The sequence below is a fragment of the Ictidomys tridecemlineatus genome, chromosome 1 (assembly GCF_052094955.1).
Source record: "Ictidomys tridecemlineatus isolate mIctTri1 chromosome 1, mIctTri1.hap1, whole genome shotgun sequence".
In the NCBI taxonomy this organism is placed as follows: domain Eukaryota; kingdom Metazoa; phylum Chordata; class Mammalia; order Rodentia; family Sciuridae; genus Ictidomys; species Ictidomys tridecemlineatus.
Window position 1 is genome coordinate 32,065,762 of NC_135477.1, and position 13,438 is coordinate 32,079,199.

General features: G+C 33.0%; 1 protein-coding gene across 2 annotated transcripts in view; it reads right to left on the reverse strand.

Annotated features, from left to right (window-relative positions):
• Positions 1–13,438, reverse strand: part of Tbc1d12 (TBC1 domain family member 12) — an 81,056-nt gene that overhangs the window by 39,520 nt on the left and 28,098 nt on the right. For both annotated transcript variants that reach the window (XM_078037863.1, XM_078037859.1), the window contains exon 2: positions 10,224–10,347. In XM_078037863.1, coding sequence (XP_077893989.1) covers positions 10,224–10,347 — 124 coding nt within the window. The remainder of the gene's footprint in view (positions 1–10,223; positions 10,348–13,438) is intronic.

Below are 13,438 nucleotides of genomic sequence, written 5' to 3' on the forward strand. Positions count from 1 at the left end.
ACCTCTGCGATTCCTGACAAAGGGGATACAAGGTAAGCTTAATGATCATAATTATTGTGTTGTCTGGTGGCAATTCTGGTGGGGTTCTTCTTCTTCTTCTTTTTTTTTTGTCTTTTATTTTTGGGAAGGACCCCCCCCACACACCTTTTTTGTAGAATTCGTGGAATTCTTTGTCTTTTCTGTTTTGGTAGTAGAGGATTGAACCCACGGCTTTGCAAATGTGAGACAAGTCCTTTGCTGCTGAGCTACATCCCAGCCTGCTGGTGGCAATTCTGAAAATCAGTATTGGAAGTGGGAACTCAAATAAAGCTTACTGTTTGGAAAGGCAAAGGGTACTAGAATTTTTGACACAAAATAGCAAAAAAGAAATCCTTGAATTAAGAAAAAAACACCAGAAAATGATCTAGCAGTTCTATTCCATCTTTTAGCTGAATACCAACCTATGTATGTAAAATGTGAAACACTACAAAGCTGGGCCAAAAAAAAAAAATTCGGGGGCAAAAATAATTATTGAGGATCTGTGACCCAACAGTTCTCAGAGCTCATTCAGGGCTACAAATTATTCACATTGTCATGAACCAGAATGGAAAGTCATCACTGAATATAGAGGACACTCAGAAAACAAGACCCTCCAGAAAGTTTGTTTGCTGAATATAAGACACTGTAAATTTTAGATTGTTGAGTACTAAATAATGTATGACTTTGTTCTGCCCAGCAGTAAAGTTGCATATGCTTCAGTATGAATCTTTCATGGCTTATATTACAAACATTTTTTTAGTTCAGGTCTAGAATAACTTTCTTTAGAACTAACTTACCCCACAAGAAATTATCAATGACTTACTTTCTTTTGCACTATTTAATCTACAATTAACAACCTCCAGTAAAAATTTCAGATCTTGAATATTAGAAACTACAAAAGAATCATAAATGAATTTAAAGATACAGCAGTAGAACCTACCCAAAATTAAGCACAGAAAGAGAAAAGAATGGAAAAATATAAGCAGAATTTTAGAAAGTAATATAAAGTAGCATAAAGTATGTGTAGCTGCAGTCTGGGGAGAAATATAGTTGAGGAAAAATGGCTAAAAATTTTCCAACTTTTATAATAACTATATCCACAGATCCAAGAAATTAACCAAATTCTAAGCAGAATACAAATAAAACCACACCAAAGGACAACATAATCAAATTGATGAAAGCATGTTAAAAAGAAATATTTAGAAGAACTAAGAGGAAAAAAGCAATTATGTAAAAAGGACTGAAGTGAAAATGACTACAGACTTCTCTGAAATCATGCAAGTCAAAAAGCAATAGAACAAATTGTTGCAACCACTCTGGAAAGCAACATGGACATTCCTCAAAAAACCTGGGACAAAACCACCTTTGCAGTTACCCCACTCCTTGGCATACACCAATAGGACTTAAAATAGGACTTAAAATACTATACACCAATAGGTCTTAGCATACTATAGTGATACAATCACATAAATGTTTATAGCAGCTCAATTCACAATAGCTAAGCTATGGAAACAACCTAAGTGCCCTTGAATAGATGAATGGAAAAAGAAAATATATACAATGGAATATTACTCAGTCATAAAGAAGAATGAAATTATGGTATTTGCCAGTAAATGGATGGAACTGGAGGCTATCTTGCTAATTGAAATAATAATAATCCCCCAAAACAAAGGCAGAATGTTCTCTCTGATATTCAGAAGGTAATACACAATAAGGGGAGGAGGACAGAAGTTTATTGAATTAGACAAAGGGGAATGAAAGGAAGGGGGTTAATGGGAATAGGAAAGATAGTAGAATGAATTGTATATAACTTTTTTATGTTCATATATGAATACACATCAGTGTTACTCCACATCATGTACAACCACAAGAACAGGAAGTTATCCTCCACATATGTATAAATATGTCAAAATACACTCTATCGTCACGTGTATCTAAAAAGAATAAATAAAAAAAATTTTTAAAGACAATAGAAAAATCTTTAAATTCCTGAAAGGAGGAAGGAAACCTGCTGACAGAATTTTATACCAAGAAAATATCTTTCAAACATGAATGTGAAATGAAACTACTTTCAGACAAGTAAAAGCTAAGAGAACTTTTTTGGGGGTCAGGGTACTGGGGATTGAACTTGGGGTGCTTTCCCATTGAGCTACATCCCCAGCTCTTTCTTTAAAAAAATATTTTCATCTACAGACTACGTTGCAGAGGCTGGCTTTGAACTCATGATCCTCCTGCTTCAGTTTGCCAAGTTGCTGGGATTACATGCATGTGCCATCATGCCCAGCAGCTAAGAAAATTTATTGTCTATAGACATGCAAGGTATTTTAAGGGAAATTCTTCAGGCAGAAAAAGTGAATCACATGGAAATGTAGATATACATGAAAAAATAAAAATACCAAAAATAATAAGTATGGATAAACATACTTTACTCATTGTTTTAATTTTTAGAGGATATATGACTATTTAAAACCTAAATATGTCAATAATTAGATAGTGGTGCATGCCTGTAATCCCAGCGGCTCGGGAGGCTGAGGATCACAAGTTCAAAGACAGCCTCAGCAAAAGTAAGGCACTAAGCAACCCAGCGAGACCCTGTCTCTAAATAAATACAAAATAGGTCTGGGGATGTGGTTCAGTGGTTGAGAGCCCCTGAGTTCAATCCTCAGTACCCTCCCCCGCCAATGTAAAAATCCTCAAAATACAATATTAGCAAACTAAAATCAGTGACGTATAAGAAGAACCATACACCACAACCAAGTGGGATTTGCCCCAGGTATACAGAGGAAGTTCAATATTCAAAAATCAATTAGTGTAATTCATCACATCAATAAGTTAATGAAGGGAAAAAAATACATGGTTGTATCAATCGATTCAGAAAAAGGCATATAACAAAATCCAATACTCATTCATGATAAAAACTCTCAGCAAACTAGGAATAGAATAAACTTCCTTAACTTGATACAGAAAATCTACACACACACACACACAAAAAAATAACTCCTTACAGTTAGCATCATACTCAATAGTGAGAAACTAAAATTTTTCTCACTAAGATCAATAATAAAACAAAATATCTCCTCTCACCAACGCTTTTCAGCATTGTTCTGAAATCCTTGGCTAATGCAGTAAAATAAGAGGAAATAAAATTTTATATTGGCTGGGAAGAAGAAATAAAACATAGATGACATGATCACCCATAAAGAAAGTCCAAAAGAATCAATGATGACAACAACACAAAATTCCTGGAAATAAGCAATTACACAAAGTTACAAAATACAAGTTCAATATGCAAAAGTCAGTCACTTGTATCGGAAAAATGATATAGGTATAAATTTAACAAACACACACACACACACACACACACACACATACAATGCCATATGAGGAAAAATGCAAAACTCTGATACAAGATATTTTTTTTTTAGAGAGAGAGAGAGAAAATTTTTAATATTTATTTTTTAGTTTTTGGCGGACACACATCTTTTTTGTATGTCGTATGAGGATCAAACCCGGGCCGCACACATGCCAGGCGAGCGCACTACTGCTTGAGCCACATCCCCAACCCCTGATACAAGATATTGAAAAGAACTAGATAAATGGAGAAATATTCCATGTTTATGGATACAAAAGCTCAATCTTGTCAAAATGTAAGGTCTTTGCAAATTGATCTATAGATTCAACACAATCTCAAAGAAAATCTAAGCAAGTTACTCTGTGAATGACAATATAGTTCTAAAGTTTGTTTGGAGAGGTCAAACACCCTGGATAGCCAATTCAGGACTGAAAGAGAAGTCAAGAGGACTGACACTACCCAAATTCAAGACTTACCATAAAACTACAATAATCAAGACACCATGGCATTGGTAAAAGGATAGACAAAGAGGTCAATGGTACAGAATACAGATCCCAGAAATAAACCTACATAAATATAGCCAAGTGGTCTTTTACTAAGAGGCAAAGGCAATACAAAGGAAGTTAGATTCATTGAAGGTATACTCATAAAGGGGAAATGGGTATACCAACCCTTTTCTCTCTCTGCTTTCTAACTCAAAGGCTAGGACTCATTTTTATTTATATGCCAAGAATTTAAACCATGTTTACTGTATTATACACAGTTAATATTTGTTAAATAAGTTATGTATTCATTGAAATGAAAGCCAGATGATCTTAAAGAAGAATCCAGGATGAGTTCAAAAATTTGTTCATCAGGTTCTGCTAAAGAAAAGGCCTAGGGTCTGCAAACTTGAAGTTACACACTGAGTTGGTAGCAAATGTTATTCTACCACATTCTGGTGACTTGTGTTCTATACCTAACGGTACATACCATAAAGAAGGTGTAGCAGATGCCTTCAAATCAAAATATGGGGATTGGGAAGAAGAAAGAATAGAAAGAAGGAAGGAAGAAAAGGTAAAATAGCCTGATATATACACTGATATCTATGTACTAACTTGAATTTAAGGGTTTAGTAGACAATGAAAACACTATCCTTGATGGGTTAGTGTTAAACCACATTAGTAAGTAAACTCTCCATTCCTATATGTTGTAAAGAGTTTATAGAGAACCAGAAGAATGTTTCAGAAACAAACAAACAAACAAACAAGAAACCTCTCCATGTTTCTACCACCTCAATACCATATCTGGCAGGGCGTGATGGTACACTTCTGTAATCCCAGTAACCCAGGAGGCTGAGGCAGGAGGATCATAAGTTTGAGTCCAATCTCAGTAACTTAGCAATATTCTGTCTCAAAACAAAAAATAAAAAGAACGGGTTGGGGCAGGGGGGGCTAGGATTGTGGCTCAGTAGTATAGTGCTTGCCTAGCATGTGTGAGGCACTGGGTTCTATTCTCAACACCACATACAAATAAATAAAAGTTCACCAACAACTAATAAAAATATTTTTTTTAAAAAAGGACTGGGGGTGGGCTGGGGGTGTAGCTCAGTTGGTAGAGTGCTTGCCTTGCAAGCACAAGGGCCTGGGTTAAATCCCCCCCCCCCAAAAAAAGGACTGGGGATGTAGCTCAGCTTAATGCTCAGTACAATAACAACAACAAAAAATTCTGCCCAACATAAAAGAACCTCATCCAAGCTAGGGAAACCATCATCATGCTTGGGGTGAAGAGGCCAATTATGATGCCTTTGCTGATCCTAAATTTTATTCCAGAATCGGTAAATTTGGAGAGAAAAAACCCATACCATATTTCAAACTTAACCAAAACCTTGGGCCTTTTTAAAGTGACAAGAGATTAGGTAAATAAAGGTGAAAACAAAAAGACTGCAATACTTTTAAGGACTTTTCAAGCATTTAATCATTCTGGTATATACAGGAGTGCCTTAGTAAACTTCATTTTGGTAGTTATTAGCACAATTTTGTTTGTTTACTCTAATTTGAAACCTGACATAATAAACAAAACTGAGATAAAGACAGAATGAATAAAATTTTAAATTTCATATTCAACAGTATGCCTGTAATCAAACAACAGGGCCTCAGTATCTCCTAACTACAACTTATTATTTCTAAGTCTCTATTTCTGATAATAGGAAAAACTTTCCCTCAAAATTCTAGACTAACGTCAGGAAACTTAAATGCTTTGAATTCTTTCTGTCTCCTTTAGCTCCTCTTTTATGGTTGATACATCTCCCATGTTCCAGAAGCAAAGGACCAGAATTGTTATGAGTTCATCTCTTAATCTTCAGAGTATACAAATTAACTTTTTTGAAAGCCATTTTATTCATACATGGCATATGCATAATTTGTCAATTCTGAATAAAGAACACACATGCAGCTAGAAAGGTAGTTTTATTCACTAGCTTTCAAGGTGACAACAAATTAGATAGATGAAGGTGAAAACAAAACATGCAAGGGTATAATATTTTAAGGGACTTTTTGAAAATAAATTTTGAAAACAGTTCAGCCTCTCCACAATTTAACGATGAGGAAGAAAGTATTTTATTTTTGTAGGACTTATCCAAATTTTAAACCAAGAGCATAACCAATTAACTTGTTTTCAAATATTATAATACTACAAACACTAATAACATCAGTAACCAGAAAAATTAAACTCTAACATTTTCGAAGTGTTATATATTTAACCACTACTCACAAAGCACATATGCTAGTCTTTCTATGTTATTATTCTTAAAAGTTTAAAAATTTCAAAATCAAAGGCTTAACTGAGAAGAATGACCTATTCTATTTTTGGACAGTCTAAAGTGCCCAGATTAAGAAATCAGTATTTTAAAACTTTTTATCCTTGCTTGGCAAGTTGTGTGAAAGTGATGTAACAACTTAACTAAAACTTATCTAACTCAGAATGGCATATGTGCTGAAAAACTTGCACTGTCATCTAAGTACTACAATCTTGTTTTCATATGAAGGATACCAATATAAAAATAGTATCTAACCCCCCCAAAATAATATTCACTTTCTACTGAAAAAAATGTCAGTTTGACATGAATAGGGTATACTCAATCTATGATGTAACTTTATTATATATAATATGGCTCATTTGAAATTATTTTCACTTGCAGTTTGAAGGTCAGATAGCAAACTATCTGTATTCCAACTTTCTCTATTACAAAAACCAAAACCCAGGCCAATTGAACTAAAATATAACTGAAGTACTATTTGTAATTAATAGATGCAATTTTTATCATGGCTCACCAACTGGTTCAAAAGGCCACAAGTAGGAATTTCATACCTGCAAGAGAACACATGTGATAATACTCAAAAAATAATACCATAAATATTGTTGTGATTTGGGAATTGATCATCAAGTTAAATGCCAAGCTGGGGCTGTGGCTCAGTGGTAGAGTGCTTGTCTTGTAAATGTGAGGCCCTGGGTTTGATCCTCAGCACCACATAAAAATAAATAAACAAATAGATTTTGTGTCCATCTACAACTAAAAGAATATTTTTAAAAAATACATATAAAAAAGTATAACCAACTTTCACACTTAGAAATTTTATGTATCTTTGAAAAGTTATGTAAAACACAGTTAAATTTTATATAAAAGTATATTAATTATTATGTATATGGTGATAATTTGTTCTTGAAATAAACTGGAAAAAATTATATATGATAAATACAATATATGTAAAAATATACATATTTGAAAATAATTATATAATGTTTTTCATATAAAAAATAAATTTTAAAAGGTCTAAAAATGTGACAGGAAACTGAAATGATATATATTATCCTTTAATGTTTTATATTTTATAAAGAAAAAATAATGTGTTATGTCATTAGTAATTAATAGAGAAAAGTTATATAAATCAAAGCTTACTTTCCTATTTACTTAGTGAATAATCTTACAGAGGTTTTTCCATTAAAATTTTAGAAAAAAGAACTATGGCCCAATAACTTCATTATACTCATACTTCAGAACATAGCAAATTCTTTCTGAACACTTGCTTTAAAAATTATACAATGAGGGGTTGAAATTGTAGCTCAGTGGTAGAGCACTTGCCTTGCAAGTGTGGGGCACTGGATTCGATCCTAGAACAACATAAAAACAAATAAAGGCATTGAGCCCATATACAACTAAAACATTTTTTAAATTATTATACAATGAAATAATATTACCACTTTAATATCCTAATAAATCTTACTGCTTTGCCACTCAAAAAGCAAGTGAGGCACCTAGAAAATTCAAAGGGATTTATTTTGACCTTAATACTTTCAGCACTTCTTCATTTTTTTCAGGCAGTTTTACACCTGAATTGCTAGCTACCTTTTCATTTTCTACAGTCTTAATAGACAAAGACCCTATCTTAAAATATGGCAGATTAACATTCTTCATGACTTCACTGGTAATGTGTTCCTTTTTAATTTCAGATTCTAAACATATAAAATACACTTGAAAGGAGTACATGATAAAGAATCTTAAAGTTTTATATTTATAATATTTTACAGAATTCAAAGATCAAAGCTGAGAAAAAATGTTTTTAAGTTGGAACAGAGACAAAGTTGCAAATTTACCATTGCTATAAAGAAAAAACATGCCCATTTTGAAAATGGCAATTGCAGGGAAGAAGACAATATATATTATGAGGGTGGAAAGGGGTAAGAGGAACAATGATCTGACTATCCATCATGCCTCCAAGACAACACACAGAGATATGAAAAAGGCACCAAAAAATACAGATTAGTACCTACACACAAAAGGAAAGCTCAAAAATTGAAATAAACAGTTAGAAGAAATTATCATCTAAAAGGTCCAGAGAAGGGACTGTAGCGGATGGCAACCACATTTCAATTCCACTTCTTCTTCTCATACAGATAACTGGTGTTCTTTACCTGACTACTCATCAAATTTTTATATAATATAGATAAAAGAGAGAAATGTAAGGCCATCGTTTTCCAAAATGAAAACAACAGATTAAAGGAAAACAGAATATCACCAAAGACAGTTATTCAATCATTACATGACTTAGGGACCCAAAGTGAGAAAATGCTGCAGTGTGTTAATTTACATAGATATAAAAATATTTTTACATGCATATTTAAGATAAATGGACAGAGTCAAGAATACCTTTACAAACTTTCAATAGTAAGAATACTGTTTGGCCTCTAGAGGGCGAACTTGGTCTTCTGGAAAAATACCAGTTCCCTTCAGACTTCAAAATAAAAAAGAGGAGGTAAAACTTAAAGTGTCACAAAAGCAGAGGTTCCCAATCTTTACTGGTTAACAATTCTCTTAGTATCTTAGTAATTTTTTTCCCATGCTGGGATGGAACCCATGACCTCATGCACACCAGTTAAGCCCTCTACTTGGGTTACATTCCCCAGCCCTCAGCAATTTTTTTTATAGCACCTCCTAAGTCAAAACAAAAAAATAATGGTTCTGTTTAATATGTAGTTATCTCCAACTTATTTAATAAGAATTAATATCTTATCACTAAGTAAACATTAAAGTAATACACTTAAGTTGAAGTTTTATTTTATTCTTAAATAACCAGAATAAATTACTAATTGATCTTGTATGCCTATCATATACTGTATACTTTCTCAAATTCTGAAATCAGATTATACAACATCACCCTCATTTTCTGTCACATACTAATTTTTGTACAATATTTGCTTTTTATCACATCAACCTAAGGAAAACCAGTCACAAAGTTATGATGTCACAAAAAAGTATGCAGTGGCATTTAATGTTGAAACTATGTACTTCTTCAGGTTACCAGTATTCACCATATCTGACAGATGTGGAGTAATAGTGAGCTTACCATAAAAAGTTTAAATATTGCATGATTTCCATGTGTGTAAACTGCTGCACACCAGGGTACCTAGCACACTCTAGTTTTACATTCAGCCGCTATATAAGCTTTTCTCTATTTCAATTAGTTGTAAATAAAATTAACTATTATGTTTTTAAACAATGTTACAAAAATACTTTTCTATATTACTTGGGAAACTATTTTTTTTCTTTTGAGCAATAAAAGGAACACTTAAATCCTTAGAGGAAGATTTTTTTTCCAATTTGAATGATGATTATTGCCTTAATGTGATTATGTTTATAGGTGTTGGCTATGTTAAATTTTGCAATTCAGGAGAAAAACAGGATATTTATTATGTATCTTTTTCTAAGCAATAACTTCTATGAACTTTAAAACATTACACACTGATCCAGTTTCACTGATCCAGTACTGAGAAACACAAGTTCAGGAGTCGAATAAGATCTGAAAATCTTAGTAACTCAAGAATGTGGATATTAATATGGATATTAGAAGAACTGGTTTCTAAATTACTAGAAACAGACTGTGGCAACTCTTCTTGAAAGGTCCTTTGTTTAGATAGAACACTGGTAAAACAATTGAGTTCAATTGCATAATCTTTTCAACTTGTGACATAATATCAGTTCACAACTAGCCATATTTATAAAATCTGTACGACTGGCAAATGTTATCAAGTACAACTGGAAATCAAAGTATCTGGTAAGAGTGATTGGCTAAGTTTTTTTTCTTAAGCTATCCAAAGAATAATTGGGAAAGAAAATCAATGTTCTGCTACTTTAAAGAATTATCTCAACCATAAAATATAATCAAAATATTGTGGCCTTTTTTTAAAAAAAATTAAGATTACTGTAAGTATCTATGATACTAAAAATTTTTATCTAGAAAAATGAAACTGAATATGGTCATTAACAAAAGAATGCTTTAAAAATTATAGTAAACTACATAGCCATATTAGTACTTACCTGCTGAATGATTCTGGAAGTTTTCTGAAGATTCTCTCTGGGAGGGACTTTACCAAATAATTTCCAACCAGGAGCACTATGGACAACTGATTTGAGTTCCTTTGTTCTTTTTGGAAAAAGGTTTCTGAAAAAGAGAAAAGTTACACAAATTGTGAATTTTGTAACCAGGGAAATTTTAAATAGTAATTTTAAAATGATGTTTATTTCCAATGAAAATAAAAAATAATTTTAAATAAATTATCTCTATTATTTATACTGCTATTTCTTAACCGAGTAAGACTCAATTAGGAATACTGGATTTTCAAAGACTGAATGTTTTCTCTCTGATGCTAATCGGTAATTCGTAATTTTGGGGTGCCGGGTAAAAGAGAAAGAATGAAGGAACTTTGGATTGTGCAGAGGGGAGTGAAGGGAGAAGAGGGGAGAGAGTGTGGAATGGGAAGGATGGTGGAATGAGATGAACATTATCATCCTATATACATGTATGATTACACTACTGGTGTGCCTCTACACCATGTTCAGCCAGAAGAGGGAGACGTTGTGCCTCATTTGTGTACAATATGTCAAAATGCATTCTACTATCATATCTTACTAATTAGAATAAATTAAAAAATAAAATACTGGATTTTCATAAAGAAAAATGAAATTATATAATTTGTTGAAAAATGGATAGAATTGGGAACATTAGGTTAAGCCAAAAAAGCCAAACTCAAATTCAAGGATCAGATACTTTCTCTCATAGGTGGAAGCTAGAGAAGAAAAAGAAAAAGAAAACTATGGGCTGGGAAGGTGGATCTCATGAAAATCAAAGGAGATCAGAAGAGAAAAGGGACCTGGGGGAGGGATGACGGAAGGTAAAGAGGAAACCCTGAGGAATAATACTGGCCAAGTTAGACTATTAAATTGTGTGCATTTACAAATATATAACAACAAATCTCTCCATTATGTATAATTCTAATGCACCAATAAAAATATAAAAAATAACACCTGGCTTATATTAGAGGTATTAGAAGAATCATTAACAAAGATATTAAAGAGATAAACAATTAGGAGAAAAATGACAGTTGTAAATATTTGCATTGAATTGATAATTCATATACTTGACAATAAAGCCAAAATTTGGGAACAAAAAAATGTTTAAGAGGACCTATATAAAAGGGTTAAAGGATTAGATAATTTAATATTTTAAAATACTGTTTACTTTCAGTAATACTTTATGATTTGAAATAAAAATGCATCTACTGGGACTGGGGTTGTAGCTCAGCAGTAGAGCGGCTTGTCTAGCACATGTAAGGCCCTGAGTTCGATCCTCAGTACCATATAAAATAAATAAATAAAATAAATAAAGACATTGTGTCCAACTATACCTAAAAAATAAATATTTTTTTAAAAAATGCATCTACTGATTCCTCCACTGCTATATGTATATATGTGTCCTAGGATAGCTACATATGTGAAAGCTTACAGCAGGAGTTAATATACAACCAAGAAAGAAAGTATCTCTCACTGAAAAATCTAAATTAAAAACAAAATAAACAAATAAAAAAAATCTTGTACAAGAATCAAGGATTTTACCTATAATATCAAACTCTAACCAACCAAAGTAAACACCTATCTGTGTATATAAACTATTTACCCATTAAAACAATACAACAAAGGCATCATGGGCCAATTAGAAAAGGTACTGATGATTCCAATTAAATTATCAACCCTTTGTATAAACTACAATAAAAATGAACATTAAGAAAAATTTAAATTCACATATAGTTACAAATTATTTGAATTCCCAAATAACTAGGTTTAGCTACATTCAAAATACCATACATCTTAAAAGTATAGTGATAATAAGGAAATTTGTTTTTCTCTTTTAAAATTTTGTTCTTTTTAGATATACATGACAGTAGAGTATATTTTGACATATTATACATACATGGAGTATAAAGTATTCTAATTAGGATTCCATTCTTACAGTTAGGATATATGTTTTTTAAATGTTTATCTAGTTGTAGATAAACACACAGTCTCTGTTTATTTTTATAAGCTGCTAAAGATTGAACCCAGTGCCTCACACATACAAGGTAAGCACTTTACTACTGGGTTACAGTGTAAGCCCCAGGAAATATGTTTTTAATACATAATGTTAAGAAGACCCTCCAAAGAAAAATCAATAAAAAAAGAAAAGAAAATTCTCATTTCCTTTGGTATACTAAAGAAAAGAATAGATGACATCAAAAGTAATTTCTATTTAAAATACTCTGGAGATTTCATCTCAGAGATCATATATAGTGACTTCATCATCTACTTCATAAGATCTCTAGGTTGGAGGTTTTTGACAATGAGTATACTGAGGACCAAGAATACTTACAAGAAACAATTTCAAGCTATGATGCATGGTCTATTAATTTAAACAATGTCTGATGTGTGTTTGCAACTTATCAATTCATTGCCTCTTAACTCCATATTCATCCTTCAATATATGCTCTGTGGGAACAAAATTATTTTAAACCTTTCCTTAAAAAGAAACATGAGGGTTGGGGATGTGGCTCAAGCGATAGCACGCTCGCCTGGCATGCGTGTGGCCCGGGTTCGATCCTCAGCACCACATACAAACGAAGATGTTGTGTCTGCTGAAAAAACTAAAAAATAAATATTAAAATTAAAAAAAAAAGAAAGAAACATGAAACTATTTGGCTTTCTAACCATGGGGCACCTTATGCCTCTCCTGTAGTTTACAGCTGCTGCAGAGGGTCAGTGGTATGGGTATGAGAACATTCAATGGAATTCTGCTCAGCCTCAGGTTGAGACAGTATAAGCCCTCAGCAAGCATGCAGTCTGGGGTTGGTTTTCTTACCACCCTCTTGACATGAAAACTGACTCTACCAAAGGCTTTCTATGGGCATCAATATGCCAATTCCCTCCACAGGCCCCACATAGTCTATGTCCTATCCTTCAATAGTCTCACCAAACCACACTTCCTCTACAAGTCCTCACATGACTTGCTTGCCTAGAAGGCCTCCCATCCATTCACATTAAAAAACACAGGAAAGGGCTGGGGATGTGGCTCAAGCGGTAGCGCGCTTGCCTGGCATGCGTGCGGCCCAGGTTCGATCCTCAGCACCACATACCAACAAAGATGTTGTGTCCACCAAAAACTAAAAAATAAATATTAAAAATTCTCTCTCTCTCTCTCTCTCTCTCTCTCTCTCTCTCTCTCT